This window comes from Morone saxatilis, unplaced genomic scaffold (genome assembly GCF_004916995.1).
Source record: "Morone saxatilis isolate NCDOM2014 unplaced genomic scaffold, NCSU_SB_2.0 Contig14, whole genome shotgun sequence".
Classification (NCBI taxonomy): Eukaryota; Metazoa; Chordata; class Actinopteri; family Moronidae; genus Morone; species Morone saxatilis.
In genome coordinates this window covers 13,098,359-13,116,381 of record NW_023339696.1, presented here as the reverse complement: position 1 = coordinate 13,116,381, position 18,023 = coordinate 13,098,359, and the positions used below count along the sequence as shown (strand labels likewise).

The window sequence follows — 18,023 nt, the reverse complement described above, 5'->3', positions numbered from 1 at the left end:
TGAACCCATCCACCCCACCCACCCACCTTCTGAACCAAACAGCCTGTAACAAAGCTGAGCAGGGGCTGTGAAGGAATGCCAGGCTTTAATATGGCCACCAGCCCAAAAGAACTTGTTCACCTCTGACCTCCAGATCTATAGTCGCCACACACGAAAGCTGAACCCAAACAGGAGCAAAGAGGACCACCAGTTATGGATCAAAAAGCCCCAAGTGCCCAACCTGACCTGGCCTGATGGTAGGAGGAGGTGCAGGCGGACTGAGAGAAGAGATGGAAGAGGAGAAGGAGCCCTGTGTTTGGCAGGGGAGGTGTGGGATGGTGAATGGCAGGAGAACAGAGAGACAGTGGGGCGAGCGGTGGGCCGATCACAGCTCTCCCTTTGTGTCTGCAAGTGGCCTCTCAGGACATTCCTCAACAGGGCCCCGGCACAGGGGCCGGCACGTTAAGCATCCTTGGCTGTAGTTGTGTCGAGACTTGACATTTATCTGCCAGCTTCCTGAAACCAGCTTCTGTGTCAGGGAGTTGAATAATAGAGTGAAATATCGTCATCAAGCCTTTACCTTTGGATGCACTTTTATTGGTCATATATATATATGACCCTAAAGAGTCAAACATATAAACACCTTTCTAGCATTCAGACACAATTCACCTCCACTGACAGCACCACACTGTCATTGGCCTGCTGCACCAGTACTCAATCATCTCAAGTGTCAGTCAGTGGAGCTCCACTCAGCAAGCTTAACCACAACAAACCAGACTGGCCCAGCAAAGACACTCCGCAGGACAAAAAGTCAAACTGTTTCTGATGTGCGTTATGTCCAGCTTCACTCATTTAATCTTCAATATTGTGTGGCTGGGTGGTGGACACACATGACAGCAAGTACCAAAGACCACAAACAAACACAGGATCAATTTGACAAACAAACACATGAGCGTAAGCAAATTTAAGCGCTGACCTTTCTGAGAAATCCTCCAAAGTGTCAGTTTCTGTCTTTCCAGAGACTTCCTCTTCTTTCTTTCTTTTTTTACTCCACCTTATCTCTCATATTTCATTAATATTCTGTCAGCTCCCGAGGCTTAACGCAGGCGAGCCGGACGTCCACATAATGTAAAGTGGCAGCGAGAAGGAGTCTGCTCCAGCAGTCAGGGAGGGAGATATGCCGGGTTTTCTCAACTGTTCCGCACAGCAATCAGCTACCAGCATGCTCACAGCACACTGACACAGTCCTCACTCCCTCCTCTCCCTCCTCTCCCTCCTCTCCCTCCACTCCCTCTCTTTCTCTCTCTGTTTTGCTGTCACATGGAGGCTCCACCCAGTGGTCATTCCTTTCTCTCCCTCCTCTTCACACACACATATACATACATATACATATACATACATACATACACACACACATATATACACACATTATGTATATGTATATATAGAGGCTATAGCATACGACCCATAAAGGCTTATTATTAAGAAAAATCTAATGTAGCCCATATTTTAATTGTGTTCAGTGATTCCATAAATAACATATCAAGAAAAAGAAAGACCTACAAAGACAAATAGCACTGCACCTGGTGATGAATTATTGGACACATCCGGTCACGTCCCATAGAGACATAAAAGTCATAAACTCTAGCATGAGCTGTTGTTATGAGTCAGCACTTTGAGCCAGGTCTTCTCTCTCTCTCCTGATCCGTCATACGACCAGTCATGCTATCATTATCACCTCCAGTTTAACAATGTGTCTGTGCTCAAGACAACTGTGCATTTTCTTTCTCTCTCTCTCTCAAGAATAGTGGATGAGCATTATCCTGATGCTAATGAGGCATGCCAAAAGATTGTGCAAGGTTCCCAGCATTCCTCTTGGTGGTGTTTTTACAGCGTGAGTGTACACTCGCCCCGGGATCGTCTGCGGCACAGAGCAGACGCGAGCGCTCACCTCGTGTCTGAGCGTCTTTATGAGTGAACCTGGAGCCCTCTGCTGTGCCGGCTGCACTCTGCAGGCCCACACAGACACAGCTGCCTCTCACTGCTGTCAGTACGGGATCCATCACTGATCTGATCTGATCTGATCTGTGGGCTGATGAGGAAGCACTACATATTTTGGGGTCTCGTCTGTGCCCCCAAAACAACCTAACGGCTGAAAATGCTGGCTGTGGGCCGGACCTTGAAGAGACAGAGAGAACAGCTGACAGTGCATCTGCTCGGTGCGCTCGGGCCGCTGTGAAGAGACGCTGCGAGCGGAGGATGTGACTGTGTGGGAACTGGATCTGAGGCCTACCACCGTACACACAGCTACGGCGGAAAGAAAACATACAGAGCACTCCGCAGCATAAACATCCTGCAGCTGCACGCACACACAAACGCACAGCCCGTCATTATGAACACAGGAGATCAGCTTTCTTAAATAATCCTCATTCCGTTTTATTGGCGTTTATCAAGGCTCGTTGTTTTTAGAGGCCGACGCAGAGGCTTCTCTATGTTTTTCCTCAAGAGCGGAAGTGCTATTTCTACCCACAATGCATGCCTTTGTCCTCTGATGCTGTTGGCCTTGATTCCTATCGGGGCTGTCCTACTACCAACATCCTCTCTCGCCAGTAAAACACACACACACACACACACACACACAGAGAAAATGAACATGATGGGAAAGTTGGAAAGAGCCACCGATGTGTTTCTCTTCTCTTTGCGTCTTGATTTGTGTTTCTGTAGAAAAGCAGTGGAGAAACTTTAGCCCACGCACAAACTGTGGGATGCCACTTATATACTGTCAACTCTCCGCTTCCTGTTTGTGCGCCGCTCTCGTCGTTCAGGGGAGGAGTGAAAGCTGTGGCTCAACCACCCATCCTGTGGGGAACGGCGATAAAATGGCCATTCTTCCTCCATTCATAATTAGAATCCTTCAACTCACAACACGACGGCTACATGTTCCAAACTGTGAGCACAAAAATTCGGGGTCGCGACAAAAGCCGCTCTACAACTCGCTGTGCATTGTTTACCTCTTTGACAAAGTTTCTATGGTGCCAGATGTTTCTGAATGCATTCACTGTGTTTTTCAAAACCATACAAATAGCAACTATCCCACATTATTTGTAAAATCAATAAAAGACATCTGATCAGAAACTCTACTACTTTTCCATGTCAGTATCAAAGGACTTTCCTGCAGCCCAAACTAATTCTAATGGTACTAATGCTGAGCACATAATCCTTCAAACTGCCTTCACTAGAGTTCCAGGCAGGCGCCATTTTGAATTTGAGGGCCCTATCAACAGACTGATCACAGAGTTTTGTCTTGTATGAAGAAATCCAGGCGTGTCTAAACCTGAAAGTCACAGGGTGCTGGCACAGAAGAAAGGAACTGCAGGCTCAACGGTACAAAACTGAAAAAAAGGCAGAGTGAAACCTTCTGGTGCAACAAAGAAAGAAAAGATTGCATGTGTGAGTTTCCGACTGAGGAACAGAAATGTGAATTGTGACCAAAATGAAGCTGAAGCGCCGAGTGCCTGGCACACTCTGATCTCGTCCCCTCACACACGTTGAGGAGCGATTGATCTATTTGTGGAACACAGAAGAGGATGTGACTTCTCACGGGCCTGCGTGATGACAAGCTTATGACAGCAAATACAGTTTCCATGCAAATCAGCCATAATAACTGTCCACTGGGTTAACAGTGTAGAAACATTTAGAGGCAGCACGGTGAGCGGGAAGATTAGGCTGGGGCTGCAAAATACAATGATGGTCATTAACTTTTAATCTGGCTTTAGTTTTTGGATTAATCAATGAAATGCTGAAACGCACTCAAGCTCCCAGAGCTAGCAGACATAGTGGAAATGATTGTTTTGTCCAACTGACACTTCAAAGATATCGTTTAACAGAGAGAAGAACAGCAACATTTCATATCTAAAAAGGCCTGAACCAGCAAATATTTGATTATTTTAATGTTTATTTAAAAACTACTGAGAGTTCTATATGTGCCAGTATCTGTTGTTTTGGCTCAAGTTCAGACTTGGAAAGAAGAGGACGATTGTGGCTAACAACTCTTATTTTGTTTGATGCAATAAATAATCATCCACCTCTGTAATTTCAAACACATTTCAATATTCTTTGTGGCATAGATTCTGACAAAAATAATAAATTAACAACTTGATTTTGATTGTAATAACCCACTCACTTTTTAGATGTGTTATCAACTAAAACTGACATTTTTTACAAATGTTAGGATTTGCTTTTCCTCATTTTTTATACTGTTACAAAATGAGTTAAATGTTTTTGCTGCTAATAAAACTAAGGCTTTCTTAAAAGAAAAACGTTTGGCTCTGTCAACAGATTAGGTTATTCTTATTATTCTTATTATTACCGATTATCTGATTAATTAAAAAATAAGTAAACTATAAAGATAATTATTGATCACACTTCTACACCTGCAGCAGTTAAAGTGTATACCATTGTTTTCCCGTCTCTTTCATTACCAGTGATACTGCCCTTAAAAATGTCAGCAGTGTGTCAACGCCACCCAACTGCACCGCACAGCGAACACACGTCCGACCGCATTATAGCTGTAATGCGGAGTGAAACCTGGCCTGAGTGGAAGGGAGGGCTGCAACTGATGCAAAATAAAGGCTAAAACATGATTATGAGCAGAGGATGACGATTATCAAACCGCTGGGCATTAGTGCCAGGCAGGGCCCGTCGTTCTGGAGGGCCCATTAGAGCTCTCAGCGCCACTCATTAGGGAACCATTAGTGACAACTACTTTAACTTCCCAGACCAGCCAACTCTAAGTGGCAGAGACAAATGGACTCAGAAGAGAATCGACTGTTCCCATCTCTCATCCCTTCAGGAACAATGCAGCTGTGTGCCGGCCGGGCTTAGCCGAGGCCACTGAGGCTCAGAGAGCGTGTAAGTCCTCCCTCTCCATCCACAGAACAAAAGGGAGCAGCAGCACATAACAGGATCAGTCAGTCAGACGTTCACTGTTCTCCAACGCCATTAATTGTGACGCAAGTCAGGGGTGCTAATTAATGCTGTCAGGCTAACCCAGCCAATGAGATGAAGGCGTCATGCTCAACAACAAAGGCTTTCTGTGCAACCTCAAAGGCTGCACACTCGTTTCTCTCTTTATAGTAACGCACTCTGTGGTAATAATAAAAAGAGTTGTATGTGAAAGAATTACAACCACGCTTGTTTAAAACAATATTACGGCTGTCAGAATGGGCTTTTTTTGGGAGAAGCAGCAACAATAAGGAGTACTGCAATGTCGCCTCCATGCTGACACTGGAGGAGTAACTGTCTGCGCTCACACCTGTTGCTGCTGATAGCTGCAAAATGACACTGAGGATGCTCTCTAAGGCAAAAGATGGTGCTTTTTCTACTGCATAAAAGGGCCAAGTCATGAATGTTAAAGTAGTGCTGTATGTGGTTAAGAAATAACACCCCCAAAAGTCTACACACAAACACACACACTCACACACAGATGTTTCTGGACAAATATTAAACTGTGGGAATTTGTTAACAACATGTAAATAGGAGATAGTCTAAAAATGGCATAGCTAACCTATAAGATCTTTTTTTTTTTATCTCTTTAACTCAACAGTGAGTGACTTTGGTTTATCTGTATTTCTTTTACTACTACTATTGCCATAATATAAATTACAATATATGTTTTTATTTTTTCACGTGTTTTTAGGGAAGGCCTGTAAAGTTTAGCCTTTTTTTAAAATCCCAACAGAGGTCGATAAAATATGCACTTGGCTCAGTAAACACAACAGTGTTGGCACAAATGGGTAAACACTGTAAACAAGGCCAGAGACGCACACTTCAGTTCCTGAGATTTCCCTTCAGAAAACCACCTATCAACACAAACTGAGAAGTGAACTTCTCATGAAGGCGTTTTGAAGTAAACACAGTCCTTTAAACGACATTTTGACGAAGGGAAATGTCTTCCCTAGTCTATCTTACTCACCTACGCCGTCTTCCGATTTTAACACCATGCTGTCTTCGCCTGGCACGTCAGAGTTCAGAAAGTTTCGAGTGGTCCCCGAGCGTCCAAACTTCAACCAGATACCAGTATCGATAACTATATTGACCTTTTTGTCTTTTTTCGTTATCTGACGAGTTAACAAAAAAACTCTTGGGAATGGTTTCTGCGGTAATTGAAAGGTGGCTCTGTCGACAGCTCAAGGGAGTGGTTTGAAGAGACGGAGGACTTTATGCAACCAATCTCTCCTGCGCTCGAGCCTCCGTCGAGAAAAGCTGCATAAAATCTACGAGCTTCCGGTCATGATTTTCATAATAAAACCGAAACCGTCTCAAAGCTACAAAAACGGAGTGCTCTAATCACATTTTATTTACTATTGAATATTTAGTTTTATTGTTTTGTACATTTTTAACTGGTTCTACAAGTTAGGTTATTAATTTGAATCAAGACATTTTAGGAAGCACAGATACTGCAGGCTATACCTCCAGAAAACCGCATGGCATTTCCCCATTAGGTGATTAAAAAACAATAACAAAAAAAAGGGCACCACCTATGTATTAAAATAAAATCCTTGCAGCTTACAAAAGTCAGTGTTGCATTGAATTGAAACATCTCCACACAGGGATGGAGAATAATGGGAGAACCTGTACAGTGAGTTGAATACTGGGCCAATGTCATGGAGTTACATGACTTTGGGTTTTCTTGCGTTCAACAGCATTGCTCTGTGTGTATTTTGAATATTATCCATTAGATTAAGGAATAAAATAAAGTACTCAAGTGGCCCTAAATTTCTCTTACACTGTATTACATCTCTACTAAGACAATAGCAAATATAAAAACAACAATAATGTAACATTTTCCTCATTAGCGATTGGAAATTTCATTAATTTAATTTGATTTGCCCATTTGATTATTATTTTAGACTCTTATTTTTAAAGGGCGGGCTGTTCTATATCCGGTGACAGTCTCTTCTGCGTTGACTTGTTCAGGCTGAAGGTGCAGCCAATGGGCCAGATGACGCGTCTGCTGCCTGCGTTTACACCCTGTTGCCTTGGGCGCCTCTCTCTCTCTCTCTCTCTCTCTCTCTCTCACTCACACACACGCACACAGTGGTGTTGGGACAGGGTTGAGTGGGGGCAGGGAGAGAGTGATTGACACACACAGACACGGCAGTGCAGTGTTGCTGATCGTGTGCTTATTGCGGCGCTTGATTTACCACATCCGCAGAGAGCAGACTTTTACCTCAGAAACACAGTTCTTTTACAAAATAGCAACAACACACCTGTTTGTGGCAGACACGACACATATACTTTACAACACCTACATCTCATGTATTCTCCTGTACAGCACTTTGGTCAACTTTGGTCAACTTTGGTTGTTTTTAAAGTGCTTAACAAATAAAGTTGGATTGGATTGGATACTATTGAACAAATAAAATCACAACCTTACCATTAGTCTGATATCAGTGCAGAAACTCTAAAAACTATTTAAACTTTATGGCATTTTGTAATATTTTCTATTTATGTAGCGTACACTTTTTCTTTACACAATTACATTTAGAATATCTGAAAGATCCTCCTAAAAATGACTTTTATATATATGTGTTTATATCGTGAGGGATGTTTTTGTGGTAAAGAGTTGCTTGTCATTAGGCCTATGCTGTCATTAAAAGTGTGAGGTCACTCCCAACGAGACAACTAAATACACAGATGTGTCATAAATGGTGAAGCTGGTTCTACCAAATCCTGGTGAGACATGTTTTATGTCTGATGCAGCTTTCCAGATACCAGCAATAAAAAGTCTCATCCTTTTTGATATCACTTTCATGTTTCACCCTGGCCCATCAACACACAGTATATTTCATGCTGTCTGTGATTAAAGGTGCATCGGATGGGGGTCTCTGTTCTAGCGGGGGGAGACATTCCTTGGCTGCATATTTTAGGGGAAACTCTAGCTACCCAAGCTTTCCATCCCCAGGTTAAAAGTGAATAAATCAGCTTGCTGTTTGTGTAGCACCTGCTCGACTGTACTGCAGTCAAATAGCAAAGGGCAGAGCCTGTCCCTGCCTGTTGATGAGCACAGCAGCGGCCAAGAGGAATGCTGCGCTCACAGCCAATGAGGAATGCCGGGAGAAAACCTCTCCTCTCTGTGTTTTTCTTTTCAGCCCTATATATCTGGTGCACTGGGAGAAAACATGTGCAAAAGGCTGAATGCCTGGCTGCATTTTAAAATGTGCAGAGTCACCACCAACACAGCAGTCAAGACCAAATACTGGGATTCACTCCACCGTATTGGCTCAGGGAGCATCATGATGAAATGAACCAACCGTTGAAAGGCCCTAGTCTCCATGGCCACTTCATTTGAGGGGCTTGTCTTCAAGCTGTGCCCCGTGAATGCCTCTGTTGTGCTGCCCAAACTCAACAACTGACAATGTAGCCTGTGTGAAGTAAACCCTGTTCACACAAAGTTTCAATTCATTTGTTACGAGTTCCTCCATTCCCCCGAGCACTGCCGCAAATCTGTACTCAAGAACCCAGAACAAGTGAAACCAGAGAGCTGTTTGACCTTTAAATAAAAAGATCATCAGTTGATACCAACACATTGTTGTCTACAACTTCCTGATCTGCATAAAGACTTGTAGAACTGATCCTCAAATAAACGTGACGTTAATGGAGTGTTTATGCAAACATCGAATCAGCGTCATACTCGGGTAGGAAATGTAAAGAGGGTTTTGTTTTTGCATGTTAGAAAATGCTGCTGATTATCAGCCATATTGAGCTGGAGAGATTCCTCAATGCCTGCTATATTCAAGCATCTCTGTTATTTGAATTCATGAAGTTTTATGAAGTGTTTCTTTTTATTTTCAGGGTGCTTCAGTTGGAAAACAACAGGAACATTTGACAATTTAAGCTAATACAATACACCAATACCACAAACTGGGACCACAAAGGTTACAAAAATACACATAAAGTTAACATTACAAGCTTCACAAAGGTATTTTTTGGCAGGGATATTAGACTGGAGTGGATAAATAATAGTGGATACTATTATTTTGCCCTCATTATTCCTTATATTGTTCCTTAAGGACCTGAATATGCTCTGTCTGCTATGAAGGAATGGTTAAAAATTAAGACAGAACTTCTTTCTACAACTTTCCAGCCGTACGTGAACTCTTTAAGCAGCTAAATCTGCATAAGCTGAAAGTAGCTCGCTAACACCCAGAGAACATTTTAACCTCACACAAGCCTTGGTCATATTATGAAACAGATGTGGACCGGTCTTAGAGTACTATGTTAAGCCCTTGGATTACAGTGTCGTTGCAATTAAGTGACAGAGCCAATCCTCGGGAGAGATCCTGGTTCTCATGTGAAGAGCTGCAGCCAGTTGAAACCACAGGCCTCTTCTTCTGTCTACTGGCGGACCACCTGATCAGTCAATCAATCCTGCTCATTTTAAACAGCAAATCAGTATGATAGGGTGTGTACTATGGCCCCTCGTGTATCTGATCAGGTAGGCTTTAAATTCTGAAACATACTAGATTCAGCATTTAATGGGATATTCCAGTAATAAAGCTGGGGCTCTTGCAAGAAAATAACGGTCAAAATTAATACAGCAGAGCCTGAAATATCTTGACCTTTAACCAGGATATACAAAAACACTGGTTCCCACACTTTCCAAAGTGCAACTTGATAGCCTCTGTCTATTTTTCAAACCCCAATGTGCCAAATTTATAACACAAGCTTTCCATTAGTCCAAATTTGTACTCCAAACCCATCATCAAGGTTATTTTCTCTATTTCCAAAGACGGAGAAGACATTATAACACAAGCAAACCCATCTTTAATGTTTAAAATCAGTGGAATGACCCTTTAATGGGAGGCTTGCCTGGAGTTACCGGCTCCAGCTGTGTGAGCCTAGGGCAATGCAGTGGTCAGCTCTCCACAATCGTGACTATAACTTTAACTGCACAACAAGCAGGGTCATTGCTGAAACCACGAGGCTCTGTTATTATCCAGACTACAATAACAACGCAGTGACAGTTCATGAAGTTACAGCAGTACATTTATGTGTTTAAATAGCCTGAATCAGACAGAAAATTGCACTGTGTTAGAAAATAGACTGTAACAATCCTATGAGAAGAGATGCCAAGAGTGACCCCTGCTGATCATCGGTAGTAATTACAGTTCTAAAAAGAGGGCATGAAAGGAAACCTACTGTAACTTAAATAAATGAATGATACCTGGACACACACATCCCTCAAATGATCAAAGACAAAGCCACATATTACCCACACAAATGCCTCATATTTCTTAACATTTAGTTAGCCTACTTTTCTCTTCCTCTTTGACTTACAAACGAAACTCTTTCCTACGAAAGAGGCCTATTGAGAAATATGAGGTTTGTTTCCACACATCTGCTTGAGACAAAAACACAAGACATGAAAAATGAGAAGAGATTACTACATGCATGGCAGAGATTCTTTGACACAAGGTGTTGCTGGAATTTAGTTTCTCCATGTATGACTCAGAGCGCACGCTGATTCTGAACCTTTCCTTTTTACAGGTGCAGTCAGAGGTAATGAGACCTTTGGATCAATCGCTCCTATAATTTTCCAGGTGAGAGGCAGTGCAGACCTGAGCGATAAATTACTGACATGAGTCACATAATAAATACCAGAATATCTAGCTCTCGTGTCACTTTTCTCATGCGGTTGCGAGGGAAAGAAATACTCTGTGGGTGGCCAATCACTGTACCTACAAACATTATTAATATATAACATGCTCTCCATGTAACAGCAAGACAATTATCTTTACTTTGTGACCTTTTTTCTTTGTAGCAGCATACAGCAAAACTCAGCTACACTTAGAGTACACATATGTACATACGTAAAAATACCGCTTTCAGAAGTTGTGATTCCCCAAATCAGTTTTAGGAAGAGGGTGTGAAATGCAGAGAGCTCCTGACGAAGTAGGACAGCTGTCTAAGAGTCACTGTTCCTCAGGCTAGACTCGCAGCATTCTGCACTGCATACAATATCTGCAGCTGACATGGTCACCCCAACTATCACAGTCACTATTTTGGTAGACAAGACTGACAAAGCATTTGTCTGTTGGTAATTAATTATGCATAAGTGTTAGGGAATTACATAACAAAACCCCTGCTGTTCACTGAGGAATTGTGCCTGCGGGCATGAAAGCTTGATAAGACCAGCATGTCATTTACATTTACAGTACAACAATAGGACTTAGACTTTGTTATAAATCATAGCCAAAAAAAAATATTTTCCAGTTAACCAGCAATTGCGTTGCCACATCTGTTCATTTCATGTCATTTTATCAAGATAAAAAGCAAAAGCTCGGAGAAAAACAAACCCTCCTATGCTACCAGAAATATCTTATTTGGCTATGTTGATTTCATCTGCCTCTGATTCCCACACAGTCCTCTTTGAAGCAGTCCCCTGGCAGTCTGTCTCCTTCAGCATCCAAAACACGTCAAACTGTGTTTTACCAGTGGAATACAGTTCGGTCTCACCTAAGGTCAAGAAGCAAAGTGCACATGTCATCTGTCTGGTAAAATATTAACATTATGATCTTCTTTCATGCAAATATGCACAGGAGCTTACTGATCAATTATCATCATACAAAGTTGGAAGTTTTGCAGCCCATAAAGCAGTGGCTCCCATCTTGTAAGAGTAAGAAAAAAAAACATATTTCTGATGCAAAAATTAGAAATGATTATTTTTTTGTTATAAATACTGTACAGTTTCGCCTCTCACGACACTAAAATTAATTGGAAAAACCAACTGACAAATCACTCACAGCTCACTGACGCAACCTGCGACAACGGGTAGCAAGTAGATTTCACTTTAGTAGATTTTTATGTTATTGTTTGGGGCCCCACAGAACCCACATGGAACGGCCATGAAGCATTGTAATTACAAAAAATAAAGATGTAAGACGTTTCGTGCTTTCCATTGCTCTGCCAGTGTCAGTGGAACATCCTGTTGCTACTAGCAACCACTACTGGCAACCGTTCTGTAGCGGTTGCGTAACTGACACCGTTGCATCCACCATTTAGTCAGATTTGTGACTTTATCTACTCCTCAAATGCCCTTGTCGGATCATTATCTGTACATACTCTTTTTTTATTACAGCTGTTTTTTGAAACTGTCATTTTATGATTTACTAGAATTTTGTTTTCCTATTTATCTTACTGACCAAGCTGGCCACTATATTAGCTGGCTATAGCTAGATGGAGCTAATGTGTAATGCATCTGAATTACCTTTGGAACAATTCAAATTGATCTTTCACTGGTGATATTTTATTTAACTAATTTGATACTTTTGTGAATCAAATTTCCTCGCTACTGTACTAATTCATTTTTTAAACTTTATGGTCTAATTCTTGTTTGCGGAATCTTATTGTTTTCTGATTTGTAATCGCTGTCGTTGTTGTCGAACTGCTTCCAGTAAAAAGCACAAAGGAAATCAGCTGTCTTCAACTTTTACTGGAAGTGTGTTTAGCAGCTGTGCACCAACGCATAACTAGTGATACGCTGGATGAAGATAACAATTATACAGCCTTCACATGGACATATTTATATTATATTTTCTCAGTCTTTCACAGACAAAGAAATGTCCAGTTTTATGCCACATATTATGGTACAAAGTGATGTTATTTATGTTAAGGCTCAACTGAGACGTCAAACTCTCTGTTGGGCCTCTTATAAAACTACAAAAACTGAAATTCGGGTTAAGTTATTTGGAAATTTTGGAGAGGTATTGCTGCATAAAAAGTACTTCTACCATAAATCACAGACGTAAAGTGGATTTAACTGTGTTACATATTTATTCTTAGTTCACTAAACAAGACCAAACAAGGACAACAGAAGTGGAGTTAGTCACACAGCAGATTCAGCTTTAATTCATCTATGAAATGCACGTAGGCTGGGACACTGATGTACAAATATTACACGTAGAAAACCATCAGTTGCCTCAGCAGACAATCTACTAGGAGATTCTGATGAAAATCACTTGTACGTTTCTCAGGAAGGTAGACAATTCTTCTGTGTGATGAAAGCATTTCCCCCAGCTGGATATAAAACCTACAGAGAGCTCACTGATCTGTGTTGGTGGAACTCCTACATAGCACATATCACCTCCACTGACTAACAACTGGCTGGGTGGGAGCAGAACAAGCGCCTCTGCTGGTACAACTCAACTGAATACTCACCAGAATAAAGCTTAACAGGTTAAATATAGATTGAATGCACTAAATAACAGCTTCCTGATTCTAAGTGGCAGCACCAACTTTCCTTAGCACTGTCTCAACGCTTTTTTTACCCTGCCTTCGTGTGCTTCTCTTTATCTACATCTCTTCATGACGGGTGCTAAATGACGAATGTTTAATGATGGAAAACAAAGGGATAATGACTCTTACATGGTTAAGTAAGAAGAACAACTGCAGCACAAGTTGCTTTGACTTTGAGCAACTTCCTCCTCTTTGTCTTTTGATTTTAGAAGGAATAAGCCTGCTTAAGTCCACTGAGATTTCGCTGCTGCTGCTGCTTTGATTTTTCCTCGAATGTGCTTTGAACGTGAGAGCAGTTTAGTGCTGGAGTAAACCTGTCTTATCACATGGGCAGAGTGACAGCATACAGAAGAAAAACAACTTCTTGCCGTAAATATAGCCGCTTCTACTGACCTTAAGCGACTATATTTACGTCAATCACTCTGCTAAGGACAAACCAAGTGTGTAGATGACACCCATAACCACAGCAACCACACATACCTGCCATTAGTGCACCACACCTATGAACCTGCACACTGTTTCCTTCGTGTGCACAAGTTTCATTATGCAAGAGGAAACTGAGCTGCATTGGCACAAAGACATTTTGACAACCTGCAGTTTTTGAACAGAGCAGCACCCAATGACTCCTAAGATAGCTGGTTAAAGGCACCAGCACCTCACAACATGACAGGAACAGTGTAAAAACACAGTATGGCAATCTTGATTCAACATATGTCACTGCGAGGCTATAAAATATACAGACATAGAGTGTATTTAATTATGTTTTACAGTTAGGTGTCTGAGATCCCAAACAGAGGTATAGATTTCTGAAACAAGTTATCAATTCAAAATCATGTTTATACACAATATTCTAAAATTAGGAAGAATCATTTTGTACCGAGCTGAAAAAAGTCTGTTTTTTGAGCTGTCGAAGAGGCCCAAGATCTCCAGGACCGCAACCAGAACAGTGTTAAGTGTTAAGGGGCCACAAGCCAAAAAGGTTGGGAACTTTCACATTAGCACCACCCCCCCTCTCCTACTGCACCGTACCCTCCTTTTCAACAAGCTGACTTGGCAAACATTCTCGAACACTCTCGCTGCCGCTGATGGGCTTGTTCGCGCTCCCAACGAGATCACTTTGTCCTCAGCTGCCTAAAGCCCACACAAGTAATAATTCCCACGTCAGAAAACCAAGGCAAAGCCCGGGCACACCTGGCTCATTGCGCAGGCGGGCCCTTTGTAACTATGCTGATATTAATCAGCTAAATTACCACGTCCGCTTTAAGCGATACACTGCCCGTCAGTCCCAGGCTGTGTCCTGTGAAGATTAACTGGGCATCACACTCACAGTGACTGTAAGTGTTAGACTCACAGTAACATTTACAGTCGGAAAGGGCACTGACATAACACTGTCCATGTGTGCTTATTTCATTTAGATGCAAAGGGGGACTGAGAAGATGCATCAAGATTTTGGGAAGCAAGACATCACTCCATGAGGTCAGCCAGTTTTTTTTTTTTTTTTTTTTAAACTTCTCTCTCATGTTCGCTCTCGTTCTTTTCAACACCTCACGTTAAACGGCATTTGGCTATATTTTAGGAGCGATTTAATAGCGCTGCTGATACAATGTGAACTTGCTGGACAACATTAGATGAGTCACGCATGATTCACTTGCATGAATCATGGTCAAAAACAGAAACACCAACACATACAGAACACCGCCCAAATGCAATGGCTTTTTTTTTTTTTACAGTTTAAGCAAGAAACTAACACTTGCAGGCGGGTGACAGCTGAAATTAAGCCTTTGGAAGTACATTGTTTTCAGCCAACAAATGGCTGAATATTCAAATTACAAAACCGGTGTTAGTTATAACTTTCTTTTCCCTTCTACCCCATATGTCAAAGTCATTTTTGTTTACTTGACAAAAAATCTGTGAAACTCTGCTGCTGTTGTAATGTTCTTCATACCAGAACAATCCACATTACTTCCCCCTTGAATATTCAAAATGAATATAGTCCCTTCTTTTCACGCAGGTCCGTGTTGCTGATTCAGGTGTTTTGAAATCACTGAGGCAGCACCGCTTCCCCTTGGTACACACTCAGTCAGCTGATTCACCACAACCCAGCAAAGCCGCTTTAGTCACATCAACAGTGTTTTAAACACTCCCAACCTGCACTCTAGTATAGTGCAGTCGCAACCCTACACAACAGACCACACATACGTGAGCTCCAACATAATTCAGATCTCGGTATTATCACTACAGCATGAAAGGACAAATGTGGGAACATGGTGACAGATGGTGAGCATTAAAAAAAGAACTCTCAAAGAGGCTAACGTCTTAGCCAGTTCCACTTCTGCCTGCTCCTCCATCTGTAATTGAACTGGGAAAGCACCAAGAGTTTGTTTACCCAGGTTTAGGAGGCAATCTCCAGTAAACGCGACACTGTTGTCGTCCCCTTTATCGAAAGACCCAGCGACTTGTAACAGGGACAAGAAGGGACGTTGACGAGCGTCCCATCCTGTGTGGCTGTGTTTTTCCCTGAGGTTTCAGTGTTGTCATACATCATGTGGATCTGCTATATGCGCGAACGAGGATGTGGAGTCATCATTTCAAATTAGGTTGGCAGTGGATGTGCGTGAGACGTGCTGGAGATTAGATCTGCTCAGTAGGTAATAACATTAGCTTGCTCTCTTCTCAGCATGTGTGCGCATAGAGGTTTAAGTCGTGCTTAATGAGAGAGCCTCCTTAGCCACAAAGAGCTCCCTCTATTTCTGTTATCACTATCTGGTGGATGCATGTGTTAGTGCCAGTGGTCATACACACACACAGTGGATCAACAGGTTTCTTTCTTTCGAAACTCACGAGAACTCATTCGAAACTCAACGGGGATGACGGCTTAAAATGACAAGCATTTTTGTCGCAGAGTTACAGCATTGCGGATATGCTACAACACCAACCGACCAACAAAAAAACGATGCATCATGCATTAAAAAATAGATAAAAAATATAGGAAAAAAAAAAATAAAGGAATAAATAAAGGAATATCTTATTATAGAAAGGCCCACAGTTGTGACTTTACTCTACCTGGAGCTTCTTGGTGCGCCTTCACAGCTGGACACAAGAACGTCTGAAGGCTGGACACGCAAAGTTCACTTACTGTCCCCATAGCTTCAGTGTGTAATGTGTGTATCTGCGTGTAGAGTTATGCCTCCGTTAGTGGCGACTCAGCTTGAGATGCAAGGGGGGGAAAAAAAGCACAGTTGCAGAGGGTCACTCTGAGCTCCCGGCCGTTCAGTCCATGGAGAGACTCCCAACTGTAAGGTCCTGCTCCTGTGTCACTCTGCTTCACCTAATCCTGCTAGTTGGATGCCTGCTCCACTCCACCGGCCAACCTCTCCCACTCACCTACTTTCTCTTCCCCTCCTCGATTAGAATGTGCAACTTGCAAGGACTGTGATATCACTTCTGCTTTCTCCCTGTTCCCCTTTTGTGCTGGTGTCTCAGCCTCCCTCTATCGTCCTCTGCTTTTTCTCTATTTATCTTTCTCTCTCTCTTTCTCTCCCACTTGCACTCCCTTGCTACTTTCCATACTAATTCAAGCAGATATTCTCAGACTTAACACACCACACATACAAATGAATAAATCAGGGTGTGTTTTAAAGCATATATTAATGTGCCTTAGGGCCAGCTCTCTTGTTTTCTGTTACTTTGGCTGTAACCAGTAAAATGTAGGGCAAAACCAATTAGAGAAACAATTAAGGAGAAAGTTTTTCTGTTCATTAGATTCATGGCGAACTATCGGCAGCCCATCGCTCTGTTTTGTACGGTGTTGAGTTCCATCTCTACCCTCTGTTGCTTTTAGCTTCGAGTCACTCATCATTTTTGGCTTCAAAAGCCTTGTACATAAAAATCAAGATTTCATTGTTGCTTGGCAACGGGGTATAAGAAATGATTTGCTCCTGGGCAAAACACTGCCAGCAATTTGTTTTGATTAGATTATTTTCACACCTATTTGAGGTTATTCACCATGACACAATCACATTTTGGGGTCTTGGAGCCACACACACACACACACACACATGCATACACAACTAAATAAACTGTCCTGGTTCTGCCACAGATGTGTTTATAATCGACGACAATTGATTTCATTTTGGATTTTCACTTCCTCTTGTGGCGCAAAGCAGAAATGTTTACCTCCACCCTTAAACCGACGCCACTCTGAATTAGCCTGCCTGTCAATCACTCAAAGTGTGTCACACTGTCTCATTCAGCCTCACTCATTAATTCATTTTTTTTTAACTCTGCCCTCTCTGTCAATCACGGCGCTATCAAGGGTGGCATGTCAGCCACTCGGGCTAGGTGGCAATTACTTACCAGGGTGGATCTGACACATACTGAATTTCTACAGTTCGCCTGGCTATGACATCACCTCTGATCTAATAGTCATCACCGAGTTCATTGCCAGAGGCCCGAGTGACTCACAGTGACACCCCCCCCCCCCCACGAACTGCAAAGTCAGTCCTGACCACTTTAAAATGCTGCAGCTGCACATCACCGAGAGAAGCAGCCCTGTCATGAGAGGAACAGCCGTACGGCACACAGCGAAGTCAGCACAAATGCTTCTCTTCTCTTTTTTAGTATGCATATTCCTCCGCTCGCCTCCACGTTACCTCTCCGAACAAGAGCTGTCAGCAACTTGCTGAGCACATGCAGAGAGTATAAAAAAGTAAACAGGTGGGTGGATGATAGATAGATAGATAGAT

General features: G+C 42.3%; 1 protein-coding gene across 2 annotated transcripts in view; it reads right to left on the bottom strand.

Moving 5' to 3' along the window:
* cyth1a (cytohesin 1a) overlaps nucleotides 1–16,658 on the bottom strand; it is a 33,957-nt gene extending 17,299 nt beyond the window's left edge. Inside the window, exon 1 of one of the 2 annotated variants that reach the window (XM_035654634.1) lies at nucleotides 16,342–16,658. In XM_035654634.1, the coding sequence (XP_035510527.1) occupies nucleotides 16,342–16,423 (82 nt within the window). In that variant the 5' untranslated portion in view covers nucleotides 16,424–16,658. Of the gene's footprint in view, nucleotides 1–5,953; nucleotides 6,242–16,341 lie in introns of those variants that run through there. The other variant, XM_035654635.1, reaches the window with a different exon arrangement.
* Between the last annotated feature and the right edge of the window lie 1,365 nt (nucleotides 16,659–18,023).